Genomic DNA, 25909 nt, shown 5'->3' on the forward strand with positions numbered 1-25909 from the left:
AATCTTAGTTTTTTAAGGAACTTTGAACTGTTTTCCATAGTGGCTGCACTAGTTTACATTCCCACCAACATCCTAGGAGGGTTCCCTTTTCTCCAGACCCTCTCCATATTTATTATTTGTAGATTTTCTGATGACAGCCATTTTGACCAGTCTGAGGTGATACCTCATTGAGGTTTTGATTTGCATTTCTCTAATTAGTGATGTTGAGTATCTTTTCAGTTGCCAGCTGGTTGACTATGTGTCGTGTGTCCATCGTTGTTCAGTCACAAATTTCCATCTGACTCTTTGCTACCCCAAGGACTGCAGCTCACCAGGCTCCTCTCTCCTCCACCATAACCTGGAGTTTGCTCAGATTCATGTTCATTGAGTTAGTGATGCTATCTAACCATCTCATCTTCGGTCTGTATGTCTAGGATGATGAACTTTTCAATAAAATTAATATACTCAGTTCAGTTCACTCAGTCCTGTCCTACCTCTTTGTGACCCCATGGACTGCAACACGCCAGGCCTCCTGGTCCATCATGAACTCCCACAGTTTACTCAAACTCATGTCTGTTGAGTCAGTGATGCCATCCAACCATCTAATCCTCTGTCGTCCCCTTCTCCTCCTGCCTTCAGTCTTTCCCAGCATCCGGGTCTTTTCCAATCAGTCAATTTTTTGCATCAGATGGCCAAAGTATTGGAGTGTCAGCTTCAGCATCAGTCCTTCCAGTGAATATTCAGCACTGATTTCCTTTAGGATGTACTGTTTGGATCTCCTTGCAATCCAAGGAACCCTCAAGAGTCTTCTCCAACGCCACAGATCAAAAGCATCAATTCTTCAGCCCTCAGCTTTCTTTATAGTCCAACTCAAACACCCATACATAAATACTGGAAACACCACAGCTTTGACTAGATGGACTTTTGTGGGCAAAGTAATAGCTCTGCTTTTGAATATGAATAGGTTGGTTATAACTTTTCTTCCAAGAAGTAAGCGTCTTTTAATTTCATGGCTGCAGTTACCATCTACAGAGATTTTGGAGCCCCCCAAAATAAAGTCTGTCACTGTTTCCCCATCTGTTTGCCATGAAGTTATGGGACCAGATGCCATGATCTTACTTTTCTGAATGTTGAGTTTTAAGTCAACTTTTTCACTCTCCTCTTTCACTTTCATCAAGAGGCTCTTTAGTTCTTCTTCGCTTTCTGCCATAAGGCTGGTATCATCTGCATATCTGAGGTTATTGATAGTTCTCCCAGCAATCTTGATTTCAGCTTGTGCTTCTTCCAGCCCAGCATTTCTCATGATGTACTCTGCAAAGAAGTTAAATGAGCAGGGTGACAATATACAGCCTTGACATACTCCTTTCCCAGTTTGGAATCAGTCTGTTGTTCCATGTCCAGTTCTAACTGTTGCTTCCTAACCTGCATACAGATTTCTCAAGAGGCAGGTCAGGTGGTCTGGTATTCTCATTTCTTGAAGAATTTTCCACAGTTTGTTGTGATCCATACAGTCAAAGGCTTTGACATAGTCAACAAAGCAGAAATAGATGTTTCTGGAACTCTCTTGTTTTTTTGATGATCCAATGGATGCTGGCAATTTGATCTCTGGTTCCTCTGCCTTTTCTAAAACCACCTTGAACATCTGGAAGTTTGCAGTTCACGTAGTGTTGAAGCCTGGCTTGGAGAATTTTGAGCATTACTTTGCTAGTATGTCAGATGAGTGCAATTGTGCAGTAGTTCGAGCATTCTTTGGCATTGCCTTTCTTTGGGATTGGAGTGAAAACTGACCTTTTCCAGTCCTGTGGGCACTGCTGAGTTTCCCAAATTTGCTGGCATATTGAGTGCAGCACTTTCACAGCATCATCTTTCAGGATTTGAAATAACTCAACTAGAATTCGTCACCTCCACTAGCTTTGTTTGTGACGATGCTTCCTAGAGCCCACTTGACTTGGCATTCCAGGATGTCTGGCTCTAGGTGAGTGATCACACCATCGTGATTATCTGGGTCATGAAGATCTTTTTTGTATAGTTCTTCTGTGTATTCTTGCCACCTCTTAATATCTTCTGCTTCTGTTAGGTCCATACCATTTCTGTCCTTTTTTGCATTTCTGTCCTTTATTAAGCCCATCTTTGCATGAAATGTTCCCTTGGAATCTCTAATCTTCTTGAAGAGATCTCTAGTCTTTCCCATTCTATTGTTTTCCTCTATTTCTTTGCATTGATCACTGAGGAAGGCTTTCTTATCTCCCCTTGCTTTTCTTTGGAACTCTGCATTCAAATGGGTATATCTTTCTTTTACTCCTTTGCTTTTCACTTCTCTTCTTTTCACAGCTATTTGTAAGGCCTCCTCAGACAGCCATTTTACTTTTTTTCATTTCTTTTTCTTGGGGATGGTCTTGATCCCTGTCTCCTGTACAATGTCACAAGTTCAAAGTTCTTCAGACACACTGTCTATGAGATCTAATCCCTTAAGTCAGAATTTGGCAATAAACTAGTAAAATTTTTTTAAAAATGCTATCTCCTGCACTGCATTTGAATTCCCAGTATGTTACTTTTTATACTGAGGCATCTTTTGAGAAGCAACACTAACTGTATTGTCCAAAATCAGCCAGTGGGAATGGGATCACAATGAACTCAGAGAATAATACAGAAACTAGTCACTTGAGAAGTTTGGTAGCGAAAAGGCCAAGAAAACAATCATTTGGCTGCAGTTCTGGGAATGGATAAGTGCTTAGGAGCTCCACTTCCTAGGACCTTTGCCCTAATGGCACATTGTTTAAAATGTCCACTCCCGAAGCTAAACTGCAAGCGATATTTCTTTGAAACTGAAAACAGCAAAAGTTTATTAACTAACACTTAGGGAAATACCAAAATGAGATAGCCCCGGATACGTGTATATGCATGGCTGATTCCCTTCACTGGTTGTAGACTATCACAATATTGTTCATCGGCTAAAGGTAAACAGAAAACAAAAACTTTAAATTTTAAAAGAATGAGATGGCACCTGTGAGATGGCACCTGTGAGATGGCGTTAACCCACATTTAAACGGAAATCTTTTCAAACCCAAACTGATTCCTTAACAGTGTAACAGTTTCCACAGAAGGCTTCAGAAAACGTTGTCATCGTTTGAATTTCTCTTTGCGGTAACAGGCCACCACCTGTAGGACACGGTGACCCCAGGCTGAGGCAGCGCAGGAGACTGGCGAGAGGCGAGTGTTGCGCGCCAGAGCCAGACCCACCGCCCAGACACCCTCCCCGAAGCGGATCGGACCGCACACCGGATCTCCAGGCTCCGGAGCAGCCTCTACAGAGTCCGCCCCCGAGCATAAGCAGCAGATGTGGCGCCAGAAGCAGACAGGGTCTGGCCACTTCTCTCACCTGAGGGTCATAGAGCACCACGGAACAGGACGTGCCGAAGGCCAGAAGCCCTCCGGGCCCGGGGCTCCAGCTCAGGGCTCCCCGCACCCGGTTCGGGCAGCAAAATACATGAGACGTCTCCAGCATGGGTGCCACCATGTTGCTGCCTGGTCAGCGGCTGAAACCTGGGCACGCACTTCCGCCCTCGGAGCGGAACTACCTGCCCGCCGCGTCTTCCCGCGGGCGTTATCCGCGCCGCGTTTCCGAGGCGGCCGGGGGCGGGGCGGGGGCGACCCCGCCTCCGCCGGGCCCGCCCCACCCCCACCCCAGCCCAATTGGCTCTCTGCCTGTGGTAACCTCGACTCTAGTGTCGGGGACCGTGGCCCAGGCACGGCCTGCGTCCCAGGAACACAGACGCGACCGGAAGCGCTCAGAACTCTCCAGAAAGACCCAGAACTCGTGTGCCCAGAGCACGTCCCGCTGCCCTCACTGCCGGCATCCCAGCGGCAGACGGGGCTGGCTCAGTGTGGTGGTGCGGGGTTGGCGAACGAGTTTCTCAGAGAGGCGGGGGGCGCGGAGGAGCTGGAGGAAGGGCCCCGGGCAGATCTCGGTGCCCTGCGCGCACTGGGACCCCCCGTCTCCGCCCCCCTCCTGGCCCTGCGAGCCACGCGGCCCCGGCGAACAGGCGGACCCGCGGACCCGCCCGCCGGGGACGGGGTGGAGCCGCACTGCGCACGCCCCGCAGCCGAGGCCGGCGGAGGCGGCGCCTCCTGGCGGCTGTTGCGCGCGGCGCTAATTAGTGATTGTGCTTCAGCTCCCGGGAGGCGGCGGCGGCGCGTGGGGCGCGGCTAGCCGGGGTCTACGCGGCGCTCCCCCGACGGAGTGGCAACCGGGCCGATGAGACCGCCGCCTCTCCGTGCCGTGTAGAGATCTCTAAGGAGACAAGGGTTGGCTCAGCACCGCCGGCGGGAACTTGAACCGGCGCGCGGGAGCGGGCCGGGGGTCGGCGAGGCCGCGGAGAGGTGAGTCCCGCTGGTCTAGGAAGGGTGGGCGGAGAGGGGAACACCGCGGAGCCGGCGAGGCCGGACTTCCCAGTTTAGGGTGCACAGCGGGCTTCGGGGTCCAACGGGGAAAGGAAATGGTTTGTCCTGTTCATCTCATTTTCCGAGAGAGTACTGTGGTGTTTAAAAATAAGAAGCCCTTCTAGGCAGTTTTGCGAGCTCTTTCCCGTTTTCTCCGCTCACCCGTTTCTCCAGGCCCTTTGCTTCTGCTTTTTTCTCCAGCACACGCGGACTTGGCGGGGATGGAGATCCGCTGGCGGGTCTGGGACCGCCGTAAGCATCCTTCCCTCTCTTGGGAAAGGCACGGGGCTGCTCCACCCATCTCGCTCCTCGTGTATTTCTTAAAGGTTTTCTTCTGTCCCTTAAAACTTTGGGCCCCAAGGATTGTTCTTTTAGGAGTCTAGCCTGGTGATAGTGCGTACGTCCTCTTTTCACAGAACGATAAGCAGCAGCTGTGCAGTACTGCTGACAGCGTTTGGAGCACTTCCACATACATCCATGCGAGTGGTTTCCCCTGTCTCCGTATAAAATAGGTGTTACCAGCTGGTCCAAGGAAGAAGAGCTGAAGGTGGTAGAGCTCGGTTGCTCCTCACCCTTGCCATCTCACTCCGGAGCCCGACCTCCCTTTATTTTCACTGGAGGCAGGCCAATTTGGTCACGATCACCACCCATCATTGGTACTGGGCATCTGCTGACTGGGTCCCGAGATATTAGTCTAACTGCTTCTTTTGGCCTATACCTTCGTCTGCTTAACTGAATTCTGCTTTTCAAGGCTCAGCTGGATCCCTAACCCCTCTTTGGAGCGTCGTTCTTTGGTTCCCAGCAGTATTATGCGGATGAGTGATAGCAAAATAAGAGCAACACTGTTTTTTAATAAAGTTTAATTTTCTTAAAGAACTGTTACTGTGCAGTCATTCAAAAATATGTGATCACTTTGTATATACTCACATGGAAAGGTGTCATTTGTTGAGTGGAAAAACAAAAAGATCCCATTAGTATGATTAAGGCCCACGTGTACCTGAGTATGCATGAGGGATTCTCAAGAAACTGGCCAAATTGGTTGCCTCTGAAGAATGGGATTGGGGGAGAAAGGCCTCAAATAGATTTATATATGGTTTAAGAAAAAAAATGTTAAATGTGACTTATTCTGATTGCCATATTTACTTTCTTTGATGTTAAAAGATTGTTCTGTGAAATGGTGGTGGTCGTGGTTGAGGTAGCTAGTTTGGATTTTGTGTTCTTTTGTTTTGAATTCTTGTTTGAAACATGATATAATGCCAATATGGCTGTGACCACATGGGTCCCTCCAGTCTCTGAATTACTATTGCTTTTATAGTGTTAATTACAGAGTCTTAGCACTCAACTGCTCTCCAGTTGTTTCCCATGTTTCAGCAATGCAGAGGTAGAGCCTAGGACTCCAGTTTGGTTTTTTGTTTGTTTTTTGCAGTATCTAGCACTACACCGATCACCCTAGGTGGAGCTCTGTTAAACTTGGTTATTTGATTAGACATCAGTTTTCAGCATGAGATTTCTTAATTCAAATTGTTTTGGAAGTGAATACAAGGTTGTTTCTTTCCTTTCGTTTTCTGTCTTCTTTAGGAAGGTGCGATGGCGAGGAATTTATCAGTGATCTTGATCCTGACCTTCACTCTGTCAGTCACAAATCCCCTTCATGAAGTAGGACCAGCCACTGCTTTCCCTCAGACCACTGAAAAAATTATTCCAAGTTGGGAATCTGGCATTAATGTTAACTTGGCCATTACCACACGGCAGCATCATCTGCAGCAGCTTTTCCACCGCTATGGAGAAAATAATTCCCTGTCAATTGAAGGGTTCAAAAAGTTGCTTCAGAATATAGGCATAGATAAGATTAAGAGAATTCATATACACCATGACCATCGCTCTGACCATGAGCATCACTCTGACCATGAGCATCACTCTGACCATGAACATCACTCTGACCATGAGCATCACTCTGACCATGAGCATCACTCTGACCATGAGCATCACTCTGACCATGAGCATCACTCTCACCATAATCACGCTGCTTCCAGTAAAAATAGTCGGAAAGCTCTCTGCCCAGACCATGACTCTGATGGTGCAAGCAAAGAGCCAAGAAACAGCCACGGGAAGGGGTCTCATCGATCAGAACATGCCAGTGGCAGAAGGAATGTTTTAATCAAGGAGAGTATTGGTGCTAGTGAAGTGACCTCAACTGTGTATAATGCTGTCTCTGAGGGAACTCACTTTCTCGAGACCATAGAAACTCCAAAACATGGGAAACTTCTCCCCAAAGATGTGAACAGTTCCACTCCACCCAGTATCACAGAAAAGAGCCGGGCCAGCAGACTGGCTAGTAGGAGAACCAATGAATCAATAAATGAGCCCAGAAAAGACTTTATGTATTCCAGAAGCCCAAACGAAAATACTCAGGAGGTAAGATGTTTCTCGTTATTTTAATCAGTATGCCTGCTGTCTATCCTGTCATTGCTATTCCCTCTAAATTAAAAATAAAATGGTGAGTTCATTGAAAGGGGAATTTCTCCTTTCTCAGCAAGGCACTTAGCTCAAAGTGTCTCCACTATGTTGAAAACATTCCTGATAAAAAGACTTGTGGGATAAGTTCTTCGGTAAGAATAATGCTGCCTGGTGAAGCTATTTTCTAATATAGAATTTAAAACATGAAATTATTTTGGGGAGAAAATCTTTGAAGATGAATACTATTAATTAAAAAAAAAACGTAAAATGGAAAATCGAAAGAGCAGGAGTTAGAATTCATGTTTTAGGGAAAGGTGTGGTTTAAAGGGCCAGAGAATGCAAGAGCAGCTTTGCCTCCTTGACAAAGGGATCACAGTGGCTTGTAAGGTGGGTGAAATTGGAGATGCTACCTAGAGTGACGTGCTGGACAAGTGAAAAGTCTGGGTATTGAGGTCCTGAGTTTATGTGTTTTTCTTCTCTGAGGCTAGACTTCCAGGCTGTACACAGTTTGCCTTGGCTAAGAGATGTCAACAACAAGGCATTAGTTGGTATACATTCATAGGCAGAACTTAAGTGTTTCATTCAAACCATCACATGACTGTACTAATTCTGGGATAATCCTACTAATGGTCATTCCCATAGCAACACTAGTAATAAAATTTGTTTGGAGTAGTAGTGGCCAAGAATTGTGGGAGTTTAAAATAGCTTTTCAGAAGATAAGAAACAGGTGCTAGTGCCAGTGGGTTTTTTTGTTTGGTTTTTTTCTTTCGGTGAGAAGAGGGAGCTTACATTCTTCAGCAGAGATTCTCTTCAAACTAAGCTTGTCATCTAATTAAATTTTTGAAACAACTTCCTGCTGGTGCAGGTTTGTTTCATTAACCAGTGTTGCCCTCTGCCAGAGTGAGTAATCTACAGAATTTAATATTCTCTCATTGCAAAGTGTTATTTTGCCCAGCACTGAGCTAAGTTTTGCAAGTACAGTCATTGCTGGCAGAGGGACACGTCTTGGGCTTGTTTAGCCACGTATGATAGCGTTAGTACAGAAACAACATATTTCTCAATCTCTAATGAACCCATCTTGAAATTAAAGCTCATTTCCTTGGTAGGTTTATACGGTGAGTTAACAGGCTTGTGAATGCCTGTTTATCCTCAAACTTTTTCCTCTTGAGGCTTTCTCCAGAGGTGACTAGTGATGTGATTGCTTCTCCCAAGAAGAAATAAGCTGAAGAGATGGGAAATCAGCCCTGTGACAAAGTATCTCCAGGTAGCTTGAGGCAAATTCCAAAGTACTTAACACAAAAGTTGGTCTTGATTTACCTTAAGTAAAGAAGTAGCTTCAGTAAGGAAAGGGTGTTTTGTCATCAACAGCTTTTTTAGATTCTCTAATGGGAATGCCTTTCGGTGTTTATTTCTTTTTTTCTTCAGTGTTTCAGTGCATCAAAGCTGCTTACATCTCATGGCATGGGCATCCAGGTTCTATTGAATGCCACCGAGTTCAACTATCTCTGCCCAGCCATCATCAATCAGATTGATACTAGATCATGTCTGATTCATACAACAAGTGAAAAGAAAGCTGAAATCCCTCCAAAGACCTATTCTTTACAAATAGGTAAAATTGCCTTTTTTTATGTAAAAATAATTTCCAGTAGATCTATTTATGTTGTGCTTTTTCCTTCTATTTACATCAGCGTGCTCATTTTTCAGCATAATTCCAAATATGTCATCTTAATTGTTCTCTGCCTTGGATGTGAAGAAAGCAAATGTGTTAGCTTTACCCTAAAAAAAAATAAAAACTAGAAAATACATTAGATCGTAATTTGTCTGAGGTCCTCCCACAGGGTATGTCAAGGTCATTCAAAAATTTTGGGTTCTATTGAAACATATACATTACCATGTGTAAGATAGGTAGCTAGTGGGAAGTTGCTGGGGGCTTTCTTGGTGGCTCAGTGGTAAAGAATTCGCCTGCCAATGCAGGTGACTCGGGTTCGATCCCTGGGTCAGGAAGAGCCCCTGGAGAAGAGGATGTCAACCCACTCTAGCATTCTTGCTGGGAAAATGCTATGGACAGAGGAGCCTGGAGGGCTACAGTCCAGGGGGTCAGAGAGTTAGACGTGACTGAGCACGCACACACAGGAAGCTGCTGTACAGCACACGAAGCGCAACCCAGCATCTGTGAGGGCCCAGAGGGGTGGGATGAGGGCGGGGTGGGGGGAGGTTCAAGAGGGAAGGGATATGTGTGTGTTTATGGCTGATCCGCATTGTTGTACAGCAGAAACCAACACAACGTTTTAAAGCAGTTATCCTCCAATTAAAAAATTGGGATTGCTTTGTATGTTGTCACATTGTTTAGAGAATGGTCAGAGTTGTTTAGGAGCCTAATCCTAGCGTGTTCTTATTAATATGAAACCAGGATACAGTCTGCTATAGTGTAAGTTGCGTTGTTCAGAACCTATAATGAAGAATTGATTGCTTTGTTCACTGAGGATATTACTGATTCCCAGTTGCCTTTCCTTTCTCCTTTCTTCCCTCCTCTCCTAACTTTTTCCTCTTCTCTCTCATAATTTAACTGTTATGGGCGTCTGTAAGCTCAGTTCCCAAGTGATTGAGAGTTCATCCTTGGTAACCATACCTTCCCCTTCCTTCACCCTCAGTTCAGTTCAGTTGCTCAGTCATATCTGACTCTTTTGCGACCCCATGAACTGTAGCATGCCAGGCTTCCCTGTCTGTCACCAACTCCTGGAGCTTGCTCAAATCATGTCCATCGAGTTGGTGATGCCATCCAACCATCTCATCCTCTGTCGTCCCCTTCTCCTCCTGCCTTCAATCTTTCCCAGCATCAAGGTCTTTTCCAATGAATCAGTTCTTCACATCAGGTGGCCAAAGTATTGGAGCTTCAGCATCAGTCCTTCCAATGAATATTCAAGGTTGATTTCCTTTAGGATTGACTGGTTTGATCTTCTTTCAGTCCAAGGGACTCTCAAGAGTCTTCTCCAACACCACGGTTCAAAAGCATCAATTCTTCGGCCTTCAACCATCTTCATAGTCCATCACTCACATCCCTACATGACCATTGGAAAAACCATAGCTTTGACTAGATGGACCCTTGCTGAAGAATGTTCTCCTAGGTTATGCCTTTTGCCCAGAGGGTTCAGTCACATTTGATCCAGCTTCTTGGTTATTGCTCTATAACCACAGTTCTGTTCCACTGCATTTGTATTTCTTTAGCTCCACTTTTTAAAAATATTTATTTGTTTTTAATCGAAGGATAATTGCTTTACAGTATTGTGTTGGTTTCTGCCAAACATCAACATGAATCAAGTCATAGGTGCAAACTTCCCCGCTTTTACAGATTACTTTATGCCACTCCGCAGTCTCACTTTGAAAGTTTATCAGTTGTTTGCTTTGTCCTTTGCTCTGTCCTGTTCTCTTTGACAGCCTGGGTTGGTGGCTTTATAGCCATTTCCGTCATCAGTTTCCTGTCTTTGCTGGGTGTTATCTTAGTGCCTCTCATGAATCGGGTGTTTTTCAAGTTTCTTCTGAGTTTCCTTGTGGCGTTGGCTGTCGGGACACTGAGTGGTGACGCTTTCTTACACCTTCTTCCACATGTAAGTAAATAATTTATCCCATCAGTCTGTTTTATAGGGCTTCCCTGGTAGCTCAGATGCTAAAGAATCCACCTGCAGTGCAGGAGACCCTGGTTCGATTCCTGGGTTGGGAGGATCCACTGGAGAAGGGATAGGCTACCCATTCCAGTGTTCCTGGGCTTCCCTCGTGGCTCAGCTGGTAAAGAATCCACCTGCAATGCAAGAGACCTGGGTTTCATCCCTGGGTTGGGAGGATCCCCTGGAGATGGGAATGACTACCCACTCCAGTATTCTGGCCTGGAGAATCCCATGGACTGTATAGTCCCTGGAGTCGCAAAGGGTCAGACAGTACTGAGAGACTTTCACTTTCAGTGTGTTTTATTATTCAACATTAAATACTAATATGTGTGAATCTATAAACATATAAATTGAATGTATGTACTTTCTGTTTGTGCTCTGTATTGATATGTATAAAAGGCTGGAAATTTAGTTTCTAGGAGCGTTTCTGTGGGTTGTATCCATGACCCCCAGTCTCACCTTGGTGTGCACCACACCTGGTTCCCTAACACTCGGTGACAGAAGGTCCTGCTGCACCCAGCTGTGGGCCACTGGGGCAGGATGCCTGGATCTCAGGTACTGGCAAGGGCCCATTACCCAGCCTGGGCTTCTTGGAAGCACACCGAGAACAGTGGTAGGGGCTTTTCCACTGGATGTATGAGCAGTAGACGCTATATGCCTGTTAAGACTTATTTGTGGCCATGGAGAAACATTGGAGATACCCTCTACGCGTACGTTATGAGGATCACTGGAGAATGTGTCTGTCTCTACACTGAATAGATCCACTGCACTAAACTGCATTATATACATTAAGCTCTGGGTCACTGCTGCTTATTGGTAGTTTTACTTTTAATAGCCTAAACTTCCCCTCATTCTGACGTAGAACATTAATTGCCTAATTCTGAATGGTTTCGTATTTGACATTAATTATCTTAGCCAATTTTTCTGACATGTGAAACAAATGAATTTATAAAATCCGTATTATTTTGCCTTTAGTCTCATGCAAGTCATCACCATAGTCACAGCCATGAAGAAACAGCAATGGAAATGAAGAGGGGACCACTTTTCAGCCACCTCTCTTCTCAAAACATTCAGGAAAATACCTATTTTGATTCTACGTGGAAAGGGCTGACAGCTCTGGGAGGCTTGTATTTCATGTTTCTTGTTGAACATGTTCTCACGTTGATCAAGGAATTTAAAGATAAGAAGAAAAAGGTAAGAAAAACTACTGATTACTTACTATGCATTGGACATTTATTTAGAGCAGCACTAGAACTGAACCGTTAGCAGAGCTTTTCCAAGGTGTGTGATCTTCATTTGTGAGGAGGTTCAGCACCTTTTTGCTCCCAGAAGCATTCATGGAAGTCAGTAACCCTGGACTTCCTGTCTTCAGTATTCCCTTCAGAGTCACAGGCAAGGGTAAATATCCATATAAATGACCAAACAAGGCATTGATGGTGGAGGTGATTTCACGGGTGTGTACTTACCCCAGACTCTTTGAGTTATGTACAGTATGTGCAGCTTTTAAATTACTCAGTAGCTAAATATTATGTTTTGTTGAAAGACTATCTGACTCACTCAGACTTGCTGTTTGCAAAGTGTCCCCAGAAGTAATATGAAGCTCAACAGTAGGCTCTATATCTGGTGAAAATATCTTTGAAGTTGCCTGTGGTTATATTCCTCTTCCTATCTGATGTGACTGGGTAAATCAGTCAAAAAAGATTGTCCTCATGGGGACTCTTAATAATGACATGTACATGTTTTGGCCATTTGTGTGCTCATATTCTGGTCATTTGATGTTGACCAAGAAAGTTCCAGAAAAACATCTATTTCTGCTTTATTGACTATGCCAAAGCCTCTAACTGTGTGGATCACAATAAACTGTGGAAAATTCTGAAAGAGATGGGAATACCAGACCACCTGACCTGCCTCTTGAGAAACCTATATGCAGGTCAGGAAGCAACAATTAGAGCTGGACATGGAACAACAGACTGGTTCCAAATCGGAAAAGAAGTACGTCAAGACTGTATATTGTCACCCTGCTTATTTAACCTCTATGCAGAGTACGTCATGAGGAACACTGGGCTGGAAGAAGCACAGTCTGGAATCAACATTGCCGAGAGAAATATCAATAACCTTAGATATGCAGATGACACCACCCTTATGGCAGAAAGTGAAGAGGAACTAAAAAGCCTCTTGATGAAAGTGAAATAGGAGAGTGAAAAAGTTGGCCTAAAGCTCAACATTCAGAAATCGGAGATCATGGCATCTGGTCCCATCACTTCATGGGAAATAGATGGGGAAACAGTGGAAACAGTGTCAGACTTTATTTTTTTCGGCTCCAAAATCACTGCAGATGGTGATTGCAGCCATGAAATTAAAAGATGCTTACTCCTTGGAAGAAAAGTTATGACCAACCTAGAAAGTATATTCAAAAGCAGAGACATTACTTTGCCGACTAAAGTCCGTCTAGTCAAGGCTGTGTTTTTGCAGTGGTCATGTATGGATGTGAGAGTTGGGCTGTGAAGAAAGCTGAGTGCCGAAGAATTGATGCTTTTGAACTGTGGTGTTGGGAAAAGACTCTTGAGTGTCCCTTGGACTGCAAGGAGATCCAGCCAGTCCATCCTAAAGGAGATCAGTCCTGGGTGTTCTTTGGAAGGAATGATGCTGAAGCTGAAACTCCAGTACTTTGGCCACCTAATGCAAAGAGTTGACACATTGGAAAAGACCCTAATGCTGGGAGGGATTGGGGGCAGGAGGAGAAGGGGACGACCGAGGATGAGATGGCTGGATGGCATCACCGACTCGATGGATGTGAGTTTGAGTGAACTCTGGGAGTTGGTGATGGACAGGGAGGCCTGGCGTGCTGCGATTCATGGGGTCGCGAAGAGTCAGACAGGACTGAGCAATTAAACTGAACTGAAGATCTTGGAGTCAGTTCTGTATGATCATTTTTTTCTCTGCAGTCCTGCTACTTCTAAATATCCAGTTTTGGTTTCTCTTAAATTGAGCAAGAGGTTACATACTTGTAAAGCTATTTTAATGTAGAATCCAGATTTTTTGAAAATTAAAAAGATTTATACAGTGATTGCCTTATGTAATTGGCAACTTGCCTTTGAATCTTTCAGAAGCATTCAACTTAAATTTTCATGGCAATAACTCTTCTCACTGGCATTTCATAGTCTGAATAATATGTAATTAAATCATACAGTTGCAATAGCAGGTATAGCTGGCATGAAGAGACTTGAAAACTAACATAGTTGATTCTTGGCTGAGCTTAGAGCTCAGGTTGGGAACCTAGTGCATGTGAGCAGAGTAGCCTCCTCCATCCTGTGAATATTTGCCCTTACGGATTTAATGGTCACTTAAACTGCAGATTTTGAACCCTTATAGAATGTCAGTTTACAGGGAATAAATGAAGCAACGATAGCTGACTCCTTCTTAATCCAGGAAGTCTTCCATGTCCCCATTGTCCCTGCTGCTTCACTTGAGTGGCTTTGAGGATATATCCTCCTCCTCTGCATTTTCAAGGATTTTTTTTGCAGGGGAGGGGTTTTGTTTGTGTTTATTTGTTTTATTGCATTTCTATTTCAGATGCCATTCTAATTTCAATGTAATTTTCTAGTTTTACCTAAAAAGTTCTGTTTATTAACCTGATGCTCTAACATAGGACTCTAAGAGGTAGGCTGTCTGTGGTCTAAGACAGATCAGTGTTTTTCAGACTCTAAGTTATAACTATTTGTGAGTTGTGAAATCAATCTTGTGTCTTGACCCATGTTTTTAAATGCAACAGTGATATTACAATACATTCCATATGTTACTCTGTCTTTGTCTTACATATATATGATTATGCATTGTAGTTGACGAAGTTTGGAATTTCTGTTCTCAAATAATTTCTGCTAGCATGTAAGCTCTTAAGGCCCAGGACTGCTCCGTCTTCTTTCCTGCTATATCTCCAGTGCCTCGAATAGTGTCTGGCACATAGTAGAGGATTGGTAAATATTTGTTGAATGTTTAAGAATCGTTAAGGGCTTCCCAGGTGGCAATAGTGGTAAAGAACCTGCCTGCCAGTGCAAGTAAGATGTAAGAGACTCAGATTCAGTGCTCGAGTTGGGAAGATCTGCTGGAGGAGGGCATGGCAACTCACTTCAGTATTCTTGCCTAGAGAATCCCATGGACAGAGGAGCCTGGCTGGCTAAGTACAATGAGCACACACACATAAGAAGCATTAAATAGTAAATAAGCATAATTTCTAGGCAAAGACTTCCCACAGGTGTTTCACAAACATTTCATGTTCTCTTCCTTTTTAGAAACTATTGCCTTTATCTATTTTCAAGGGCAGCCAGATCTTAGTGTTACTTATGTAACAGTTTTAAATCTCGTTTGCTGCTAAGTCACTTCAGTCGTGTCCAACTTTATGCGACCCCATAGACGGCAGCCCACCAGGCTCCCCCGTCCCTGGGATTCTCCAGGCAAGAACACTGGAGTGGGTTGCCATTGCCTTCCCTGATGCACGAAAGTGAAAAGTGAAAGTGAAGTTGCTCAGTCGTGTCCGACCCTCAGCGACCCCATGGACTATAGCCTACCAGGCTTCTCCATCCATGGGATTTTCCGGGCAAGAGTACTGGAGTGGGGTGCCATTGCCATCTCCGTAAATCTCATTAAGTTCTCTCAAAAAGAAAAAACTACTGCTTACATGGTAAGCATTGGTAGCTCTTCAGACCCATCAGTTTAGTTCAGTTCAGTCACTCAGTCATGTCTGACTCTTTGCGGCCCCATGGACTGTAGCATGCCAGGCTACTCTGTCCATCACCAACTCCCGGAGTTTACTCTAACTTGTATCCATCAAGTCAGTGATGCCGTGCAACCATCTCATCCTCTGTTGTCCCCTTCTCATCTCGCCTTCAGTCTTTCCCAGCATCAGGGTCTTATAATGGAACGTTTTACCTTGGATTTCCCTTAAAACCTCCGTATATGTCAATCTGTTTATTCGAATTAGGGTTGAATCACGTACTTGGTGTGTAGTTAGGCTCTTATGATATTTCTACCTCAGACTTCCTTTTTACCAGACTCTCAGGTTTCTTGCTCAGTCTGGAAACCTGAAAATCATCTAGGAATCTCCCTCATCCTCATATCCAACCTAGTTTTATTAAGTGTATCCAGAAGTGAAATTATTCGTTTCTCTCCGTCTTCCTTGCTGTTGTTCTGGTCTAAGCTCGGCTTACCTGGCTGACAGCAGTTGCCTCCTGACTGGACTGTCTGCATTATTTTGTTGTCCTCTTCTAATCCAGAGTGGAGGGGGCAGAGTGATTTGTTTAAATGAGTCTGATGAGGTTGGACTCCACTGCTGAAAATCTTGCTGTCATACATCTCATTGCTTATAGGATGAAGGCCACAATAGGATGAAGACCATAGTCCATGGTTTGCGCTGTCTGGACGCCCCGCTACCCAGCCTCACTACTGGCCGCCCAGTCTCTGACCTACCAGACCCCATCCACCTTGCACTGCTTTCAGCTAAAGAAGCGGCTGCTCCCTTTCTGCTTTAGGGTCCTCCCGCATGCCATCTCCCTGCCTGGATTACTCCTCCCCACTCTTCTCCAGCAAACCCCTGCTCATCTTTAGGTCTTGGCATAAACATCACTTTCTGGACGAATCTTGTCATGGGAGTCAGTTAGGTCTTATACCCACTCCAGTACTCTTGCCTGGAAAATCCCATGACAGAGGAGCCTGGTAGGCTACAGTCCATGGGGTCTCTAGGAGTCAGACACGACTGAGCGACTTCACTTTCACTTTTTGCTTTCATGCATTGGAGAAGAAAATGGCATCCCACTCCAGTATTCTTGCCTGGAGAATCCCAGGGACGGGGGAGCCTGGTGGGCTGCCGTCTATGGGGTCACACAGAGTCAGACATGACTGAAGTGACTTAGCAGCAGTAGCATACACTCTTGTAGTACTGTGTATTTGTCCTTTGTAAAGTGTATCAAAAATTGCAATCAGAATTGTGTAATCATTACTTGTATAAAACTTCCCTCCCTGTGGGTGATAAGCTCCATGGGAACAAGAACTATGTGTATCTTGGTTTATGGTGTATTGATGTATTGCCAGGATTCAGCACAGGAAACATTAGAGGCCCTTAATACTTGTGGAATGAAAGAATTGGTTAAAAACTAGAGATAGTCATTGCTCAGCAAGAAATAAAACATCAGTTAAGTGATTTAAAGTATCCTGAATTCACTTATTTTCACAAATATTTAAGTACTTTCCATGTTTGAGGCATCATGCCAGGGGTAGGTATAAAGATTGGTTTGTGCTTCCTTTTAAAAACTCTTATAACCTAAAAATGTGCAGATATTTTATATACTGTTAGAGCTAAAAATGAAATCTCAGTTATGGTGGGAATTGAGTCATATTCAAAAGATACTGCAAATAAGAAGGTGATTATTTTTGTGACAGTTTTCCTTATCTTAAATATTCTACATAAGTCGGTAATACACAGGCACCATTGTTCTAACAGTGACCTTCATTCTTGGGTTCTGAGATATGGACTGTATCTCAAGTATGGTATTCAGCTGGTTTAAAAATCTAGTGATAAATTCAAGACTGACTACTAGGATTCGTTTCAAAAGAGAAAACTTGGTAATGGTGTTTTATGACAGCAAAAGTATTTTAGTTTTAGTAACAAATACATATCAGTATCACAGTATAATTTTAAGTTATAAAAAGTGTGGCAAGTATGGGATTTCATTGACCAAAAGAGGCATTGGAGGAAACCAGGCAGTTGGTTAGCAGATCACTACTTGCCTGGAGGACATGCCTGTTCTGAACTGATGGCCTGAGGCAGAGCTCAACTTTAATGTGTGTATGAGTCACCTGGAGACCTAGTTAAAATCCAAGTTCTAATCCATTCGCTCTGGGGTGTGGCCTGAGATCATGCATTTCTAAATAGCTCCCAGGGGATGCAGTGCTGTTTTCATGAGAACGGATTATACTGCGTGACCTGAGGGACCAGCAGAAAGATGAGTGTGTGATTTTTCTTTCATATTACTGATGCATCGTCCTTTACCTTTCTGAACAGTTTCTGCCTCTGAGCCACCAGGGAAGCCCAAAACAGACTACTAGGTGCTGTGGAGTTAAGTGCAGGCCTTGCCCTTAGATGGGGTTCATTCCTTTAGAAGCCTGTCTCTCTGTTGTCTTTGTCTATGAAATCTCTTGCTTAACTGTTTATCTGAAGGTGTATGCATAAGTAAGCCACCTATTTCAAGTATTGCTTTTCCTTGCTGTTACAGAATCAGAAAAAAACTGAAAATGATGATGATGTGGAGATTAAAAAGCAGCTGTCCAAGTATGAATCTCAACTTTCAACAAATGAGGAGAAAGTAGATGCAGATGATCGTAAGTCCTTGTAAATCTGAGAGCTGGAAGGAGGCCATTGCTCTGTGATTTGCAGGCAGCTCGGACTATCCGGAAGAGATGGGACCATATTCCACCCCCATTAACCTTCCCCTCCCTGTTTTTGTTTGACTGTGCCATGAGGCTTCTGGGATCTTAGTTCCCCAACCAGGAATCGAACCTGGGCCCCAGCAGTGAAAATGCCAGGTTCTAACCACTGGACCACCAGGGAATCCCTCCCCTCTTTTTAAAACTTATGCTTTCTTTTAATTGCCAGTGAGTTGGTTTTTTGTATGTATATTTATATGTCTTCTTTCTGTAATTTTTTTATTTTGAGGTAAATTCAAACTTAGAGAAAAGTTCTAAGAATACTACAAAGAATTCCTGTGCCTCTTCCTGTATTCCCCAGTTATTTTATGTACATTTATCATTCTTTCTCTCTTTCTCTGTGTATATACATACTACTCATTTTTTTTCTAAACCATTTCAGAGTAAGTTACAAAAGTGATGCTTCTTTACCTCTAAATACTTGTTATATTTCCCAAGAGAAAGGACATTCTCGTATGTAATCACAGGTCAGTGATCAACACCAGGAAATTAAAGCTGATATAATGCCATTTTCTAGTCTATAGACCATTTTCATGTTTATCCAGTTGTCTTAATAATTTCTTTATACTCTCCTAACCCCCAAAAGGAAAAAAAAAATGATCCAGAGTACAAGTCAGGGTCAAATGTTGCCTCTTATTGTCCCTCATTTTGAGTTTGTTTGTTGTTTTTGCATTAGGTTGATCAGTTTGGGCAGGAATAGCACAAAGTGTATTACATCCTTTCCAGTGACGTGACCTGCCTCCCACCGTGATGCTCGGTTGCATAGCAGTGGTGGCAGTTTTGATCACTTGGCTAAGGTTGTGTCTCCCATGTTTCTTCACTGTAAAGTTACTGTGTTACTGTGTTTCCTAGAGCTTATTAGCCTGGCATTTCTTGCTGGACAGGCTCAAGTTAAAATTTTAAACCAGAGGCCTCATGATGACCTTTGAGGTCCTGCCCTGCCTTCCACTCCCCCAGATGGTTCACTCTGTCCAGCCTCGCAGCCTCCTTTTCATCCTGTGAGCATACCAGATCTGTCTCAGAGGCTGATACTCAGTTTCTTCTCTTAGAGCACTTTTCTCCTAGGTCTTCATATAAATTCCTCCTATTGTTTCAGTCTCAACTCAGGCATCTCCTTAGAGGCCTTCCTGGCTCATCCCAATACAGAGGTCTCCCACTCACTCTCCTCATATTCGCCTTTTCTGTTTTCTTCCCATGCTGTCCAGTGCCTTAATTACCTTATTAATACCTGTATTTCCTTGTTACGTGGCTATCTCCCCCAAGAACATGAGCTTCCTGAAGGCAGACTTTGTTCTGCTCCACTTTGTCCTGGTGCCTGGCCCAGAGTAGACGCTCAGTTGCTGACTGAGGAGGAAGAGCAGCTTATTGTTGCTACTGGGCAGTCCTAAGACTTTCTGTCCACCCTTTGTCTCCAGCATGCTGCTCTTCTCTAAAGAGCGAGTGAAATACTCTCACTTGTCTTCCTGCATCTATTCCATCTTCAGGATTTCCAGTGAAATTTATAATGATGAGAGGAAATAACTTTTAAAATTGGACCATAGTGTTAGGAATGCTCCCAGGAAAGTTGATGCCAGTGTACAAAAAGGAAAAAGCAAAACCTATTGTTGGAGTTTACACAGATAAATGTTTCTTGGTGATGATGGTATTTCACATTCTTCTGCTTTTCCTTTTTAATTTTTGTTTGGCCGCAATACATGGTTTGCAGGATCTTAGTTCCCTGACTGGGATTGAACCCAGACCCTTGACAGTGAAAGCGCAGAGTCCTAACCACTGGACCACCAAGCTATTCCCCTCTTTTGCTTTCCCTTGAATTTTGAAAGAGAGGAACTCAGATGACAGAATTATGCATGTTTTTTATTTCCAATTTTTCTGGAATATTTTTCTAAAGTATTTTAAATGTCAACAGTGAAATATTTTTCTTAAATGTGTATGATTCTTTTATAATCAGAAAAAAAAAACTATCTTGAAAAACATAGGGAGGCAAAAGAATTTAAGGGAGGATCTGGGGTGGTTACTGAAGGCTATCATTTAAAATCCATATTTAACTTCTAAAATTCGCTAAAACGTACTGAGGTGTTTCATCAACAGTACTCTAAAGTCTAGTCTTCCAGGTAGGTATACGTGAGAGAGTTGCCGTGCTTTGACGTCTTGTTGACTCTGTCAGTGGAGATTTTGAAATGTGCGCATTAACAGAGCCATTTTACTTTGTCCCAATGTCCTTTATGTTTACATCTAGGACCTGAAGGCTATTTACGAGCTGACTCACAAGAGCCCTCCCACTTTGATTCTCAGCAGCCAGCAATCTTGGAAGAAGAGGAGGTCATGATAGCTCATGCCCATCCGCAGGAAGTTTACAATGAATATGTACCCAGAGGGTGCAAGAATAAATGCCATTCGCATTTCCATGATACACTCGGCCAGTCCGATGATCTCATCCACCACCATCATGACTACCATCATATTCTCCATCACCACCACCACCAGAACCACCACCCCCACAGCCACAGCCAGCGCTACTCCCGGGAGGAGCTGAAAGATGCTGGCATCGCCACGTTGGCCTGGATGGTGATCATGGGGGACGGCCTGCACAATTTCAGCGATGGCCTCGCAATTGGTCTGTCTCTATGTTTCGGCCCTTGTTTGTTGATCTCTGAAAATGCCACTTTAAGCTGCTGATTTTTAGCAAAGAGTAGGTTGGTTTGATAAGGCTGTTAACATCCAAGGTTATCAAAATGTTATCTCTTCTTTGACTGCTTTGACAGTGATGTACTCGATGAATGTGAGATAAGATGAAAAAGTGCTAGAAACTGTGCTTGGCCCTTTAAATTGTAGCTGCCAAAAGTTACTTTCCCTTATCTGCAATATAAATAGTATGTATTAAAGTGAAAGTATCTTTTCCACCATCTTCTCTTTTATGCTAAAGGAATCTTCATCTATCTAATAAGTTTAAATTACTAATCCGTACCCAAAGAAGAATTACAGACTCTTTGTAAGTTGTGCTACCATTGAGAGCTAATAGAATATTTATGAATTGTAGTAATTTAGTGCAGGAAGGGAGGGGCTTCCCAGGTGACACAGTAGTAAAGAATCCGCCTGCAAAGCAGGAGATTCAAGAGACTGCCTGGGTCAGGAAGATCCCCTGAAGAAGGGAATGGCAACTCACTCCAGTATTTTGCCTGGGAAATCCCATGGACAGAGGAGCCTGGTGAACTATAGTCCATAGGGTTGCGAAGAGTTGGGCATGAATGAGCACCTGTGCACACAGACCCACAGAGTTCTAGAAGGAGCCATGGAAATAATTACGGAGCAGGCAGGCAAGGTCCGACGAGGCAGTATTATTTTGTTGCCCAGCTGGGATGAGCCCAGGCCCTGCTCCCCACACTGCGCTCTTCCTCCTCTGCACCGTGCACAACTTAAGCGACACAGAAGGATGTGCAAATGCTCAGTCATGGTTTGTAAGCAATCAGTTGTATAAGGTGTTAACTTTTAAAAGCAGGGAGCTATTTGTCTTAAACGTCCCTTATCAAGGCATTGAAAGAATAAATGTAAAAAAGTCTAATTACACAGTGGATTCCTCTGAGGCTAGGAAACATATTTGTACTCTTGATTCCTGAGGTTTTTTCCCCCTAAACCTTTTAAATCAGTTTGTTTTATATTTCTCCATAAGTGCTTTATGTGGCAGCAGTTACTTCTCAGGTTTGTGTAAGATCATTTAATCGCTCTAAGGCACAACCCAGCCTTCCCTTCAATCATATCTGCTTGTGCTCCTTTGGGAAATTTAAGCCTAATTGAATATTCTAAAGGACATCAGCCCTGGGTGTTCTTTGGAAGGAATGATACTAAAGCTGAAACTCCGGTACTTTGGCCACCTCATGTGAAGAGTTGACTCAGTGGAAAAGACTCTGATGCTGGGAGGGATTGGGGGCAGGAGGAAAAGGGGACGACAGAGGATGAGATGGCTGGATGGCATCACTGACTCAATGGACATGAGTTTGAGTGAACTCCGGGAGTTGGTGATGGACAGAGAGGCCTGGCGTGCCATGATTCATGTGGTCACAAAGAGTCGGACACGACTGAGCAACTGAACTGAATGTAATCTAAGATTAGTTATGAAGAAGTTACAGAGTGCAGTTGAGAAAGTTCTGTTTATTCACAACCAGAATACAGTTTGTTTCTTTTACCTCACTGTATGTGCTATACAAATTTTAAAAATACACACCCACAAAATAATGCAGTGATTTTTTACACAGGTGCTGCTTTTACTGAAGGTTTATCGAGTGGTTTAAGTACTTCTGTTGCCGTGTTTTGTCATGAGTTGCCTCATGAATTAGGTAAGAGAACACTACAAACGGTATTTTCCAGGTGGATAGCATATCTCAGTGTCACTGGCTTTTGCTAAGGATAGTTTCCAGCAGGCTTTCTCATTTATGGCTTCTCATAAATCTACTATCCTAGCTAGCTTTGTTTCTTACTGAGGACAAGTCTGTTTCCAGCCAGAATTCTAACCCTGCAACTCTGATTACACAATTTCCTGTGTGGGGTTGCCAAACAGATCCCTGAGCCCCATCTCTGGTCCTCTTCCCCTGCCAGATACCTTCCTGAATCAGCGTATGGTGACGTCAGTCCCTATTTTCATTGTACACAGAATAGAAATAAGACCACAGGCAAATAGTCATCTTCCATTAACAGAGAGAACTTGACAAAGAGAATTTCATTGGAACTAAAAAGAAAGAGAAGTTGATGAATTGTGTTTTGAATATTCTTTTTCTCTTTCACCAGGACTTAAAACCTTCCCAGAGTTGCCCTGGTTCCATGTGTGTCCCTGTTTCTCTTCTTGCAGGCGGCCACACACCTGTCGCACCATTTTCACGTTTGTCCCTTGGTGTGTGTTCGGCCATTTAGAAGGCCTCCCATCTTCCAGTTCCATGCTTGTAATCGTCAACATCTGATTTGTGTTCCACATTCTAGATCCTTCAGGCTCCTTGAAGCCTCTCTGAAGTACTTTGATCTTAATTTCTTTTCTTCTTTTATAACCAGAACATTAGACTCTTCAGCTCTTAATGATGATGCATATTGCCTTAATCTTTTGCTGATCATTTCCTGTGTGTTCTCTACTCCCTCTTGCTGCCTGTGGTCGGTTAAAAGAAGCCCCTTGAAGACAGTGCAAGAGCACAGTAGTAGATTCTTGGTATTGACATTCTTTGACAAACAAGAAACCTTAAGAAAAACTTTGGATAAAAGATGTCTTAGTTTATAAAACTGTTAGGGTGTTTTATACTGATTAACCCTGGGTGATTCTTAATTTTGTCTTTTTTTTTTCCCACTCCTCAGAAAAATTGGAAGATTTCTTAAATCTGGAAAGTCTTTGGGGTATATGTCTTAATAATGATCTTTTTAATGACTTTAATTGCCTTTTTGTGTTTTCTGTTAAAGGTGACTTTGCTGTCTTACTGAAGGCTGGCATGACTGTTAAGCAGGCTGTTCTTTATAATGCCCTGTCAGCCATGCTGGCGTATCTTGGAATGGCCACAGGCATTTTCATTGGTCATTACGCTGAGAATGTTTCCATGTGGATATTTGCACTTACTGCGGGCTTGTTCATGTATGTTGCTCTGGTTGATATGGTAAGTTTTTAAGAAGTCAAATTATAGAATTAACTAACAAGGAAATAAAAATGTCCAATGAAACAGGTTTTTTTAAAAGAGTGTAGGGTAAATGTAGTTGCAGTGAGATTCTGTGCTCAACAAAGTATACAAAGTATACTTCAGAATGCACAGAAGCATCTACCTGCTTCTGATGTTTCTTTCTGAGAGTAGAGTTTCAGTAAATAGGCATTGACTTGTACATAGACTTGTGAGAAACCTAGTACAAGCCACATACTGTTGGCAAACTCTGTATACATCAGAACACTTAAAGGACCCTTACTAACAGATAAAGGAGTCATATCTTTTTGTCACCAAAGTCCACTTAACAGTCTCAGCCAGTCTTACTGCTAAGATTATATTTTATAAGATAAAAGATTTCCATATCTCTGAACTTTAAGTGAACCACAGGTTATGTACAGATACAGACAGTAAGCAGGGTAATCAGTGTAGCTCTCCATTTTACAGTAGAGTAAACTGGATCAATATAATTTTGACTTGCTGAGCAGACCATGAGTAATCATCGTTAATTAACTGTTCAGAAATGCTGTGTGACATGATTAGCTAGATTCGTGTTTTAGAAATTTGACTCATGGTATATCCAGCTACATAGAAAGCTGGTATAGTGTCCTGGAAATTCTTCTAAAATCTGTGGTTCTGGAAACGTAAAGGTTGCTCTTTTGTTTGTTTTAAAGGTGCCTGAGATGCTGCACAACGATGCCAGTGACCATGGATGTAGCCGCTGGGGATATTTCTTTCTCCAGAATTCTGGGATTCTTTTGGGTTTTGGAATTATGTTGCTTATTTCCATATTTGAACATAAAATTGTGTTTCGTATAAATTTCTAATTAGGGTTTAAATGCTAGAGTAGCTTAAAGCTATAGTTTGCTCTCTGTAGTTTGAATAGGTCATAGGGAGATGAGCTCATATGATGCGATCCATAGCACTTAAGGTTAGTGGATTTTGTGGGTTTTTTTGTATTGAATATTGTCATCTGTTATGCTTATAAGGTCAGTTATGGTGGTAACATAAAGGTACGTTTTAATATTTAAGTTATTCTGTTTTGGGAATATACGCTGTATGTGCAATTTACCAATATTACCAGTTTATTGTATAAACAAGAGATTTGGCATGACATGTTCTGTATATTTCAGAAAAAAAATCTTTAATGTTTCTTTTTCTAGAACTAATTTAATATAGTGATTCCCATGCTGGATTTTAGGCCTCTCAAGAACTGCTGGTGTTTAGGAGTAAGAATACACATGAAGCTTAAGATACCAATAAAACTTAAAATGAATTTAAGCTAAGAAATAAGGAGAAAAAGAGAAGAATCTATATGAATTAAGAAGTTATAGATTTTGTATAAAAAATCAAAACTGGTTATTAAATAGAAGGGGAAATTTAGATATAAATGAAAAAAGGCAGTATTAGTAAAGTACAGAGTACATTCATAAACATTTTTGTCAGAGTATTAATGTTCCCATAACACCTCAGCACTTTTTACTACTTTAGTTGTACATTTAACTTTGTATAGTAAAGACATCTAAATATATTTAATAATTTGCAAAATACATCATCTGACCAAGAAATTGGAATTTTAAAATATGTTTGGAGATATGCCAGATGAGTATGAGTAAGTTTATGTATTGTCAAAAGACTTGGATATCACCAAGTCATGTTATGTATCACCCAAAGTTACATTATTGGATGTTCTAGTTACCTGGTTTACCACTTGTCAGCTTATTAGAATTTCGGTATACGTAAGAACATTAAAACAGTACTGAGTATAATTTGACTTCTTGGATTCAGAAAGTAGTTTGGTATCTTCCAGTGCTTCAGTGTGGTCGTTGTGAGCAGCTGTCATTTTTATATATAGTACTTTAGATGTTCTAGGGTTGTATGGCATTCTCTAGTTGTTGTTTTTCTACAGAATAAATTCCCATGTCAGCTTCATATCATATAGTCTGATTTTCTTTGCTTTTTTTTTTTTTACCATCTTAGCCATTTTTAAGCATACAGCTCAATAATTTTGCATATATTCACAATGTTATGCAATTTGTCTCAGGCACTTTTTCACCTTGCAAAACTGAAACTCTTCATTTCCTTCCCATAGCACCTGGTAACCACCATTCTACTTTCTATCTCTATCAATTTGAGATGTTTGATTTTCTTAAGTATAACCCAGATTATATACACTTGTCGATTCATTTATATTATTGAATTAGGTGACTTTATTCAATTTTTTACATTTTT

At 42.6% G+C, this 25909-nt stretch overlaps 2 protein-coding genes and 1 non-coding gene across 3 annotated transcripts in view; 1 reads left to right on the forward strand and 2 right to left on the reverse strand.

Moving 5' to 3' along the window:
- Positions 1 to 3584, reverse strand: part of ELP2 (elongator acetyltransferase complex subunit 2) — a 55484-nt gene extending 51900 nt beyond the window's left edge. The window contains exon 1 of the mRNA XM_005696971.3: positions 3359 to 3584. Within this exon, the coding sequence (XP_005697028.1) occupies positions 3359 to 3496 (138 nt within the window). The 5' untranslated portion in view covers positions 3497 to 3584. The remainder of the gene's footprint in view (positions 1 to 3358) is intronic.
- Positions 3699 to 25614, forward strand: SLC39A6 (solute carrier family 39 member 6). Its single transcript, XM_005696976.2, has 10 exons — positions 3699 to 4359; positions 5998 to 6834; positions 8302 to 8485; positions 10312 to 10481; positions 11514 to 11732; positions 17804 to 17909; positions 20251 to 20628; positions 22265 to 22345; positions 23448 to 23638; positions 24352 to 25614. Exons 2-10 carry the CDS (start codon positions 6007 to 6009, stop codon positions 24502 to 24504), a joined length of 2310 nt encoding a protein of 769 aa, XP_005697033.2. The 5' UTR covers positions 3699 to 4359; positions 5998 to 6006; the 3' UTR covers positions 24505 to 25614.
- Positions 18067 to 18138, reverse strand: TRNAE-UUC. The gene has a single exon. It is a non-coding gene; the product is annotated as a tRNA-Glu (tRNA).

This window comes from Capra hircus, chromosome 24 (assembly GCF_001704415.2).
Source record: "Capra hircus breed San Clemente chromosome 24, ASM170441v1, whole genome shotgun sequence".
NCBI classification, from domain to species: Eukaryota; Metazoa; Chordata; class Mammalia; order Artiodactyla; family Bovidae; genus Capra; species Capra hircus.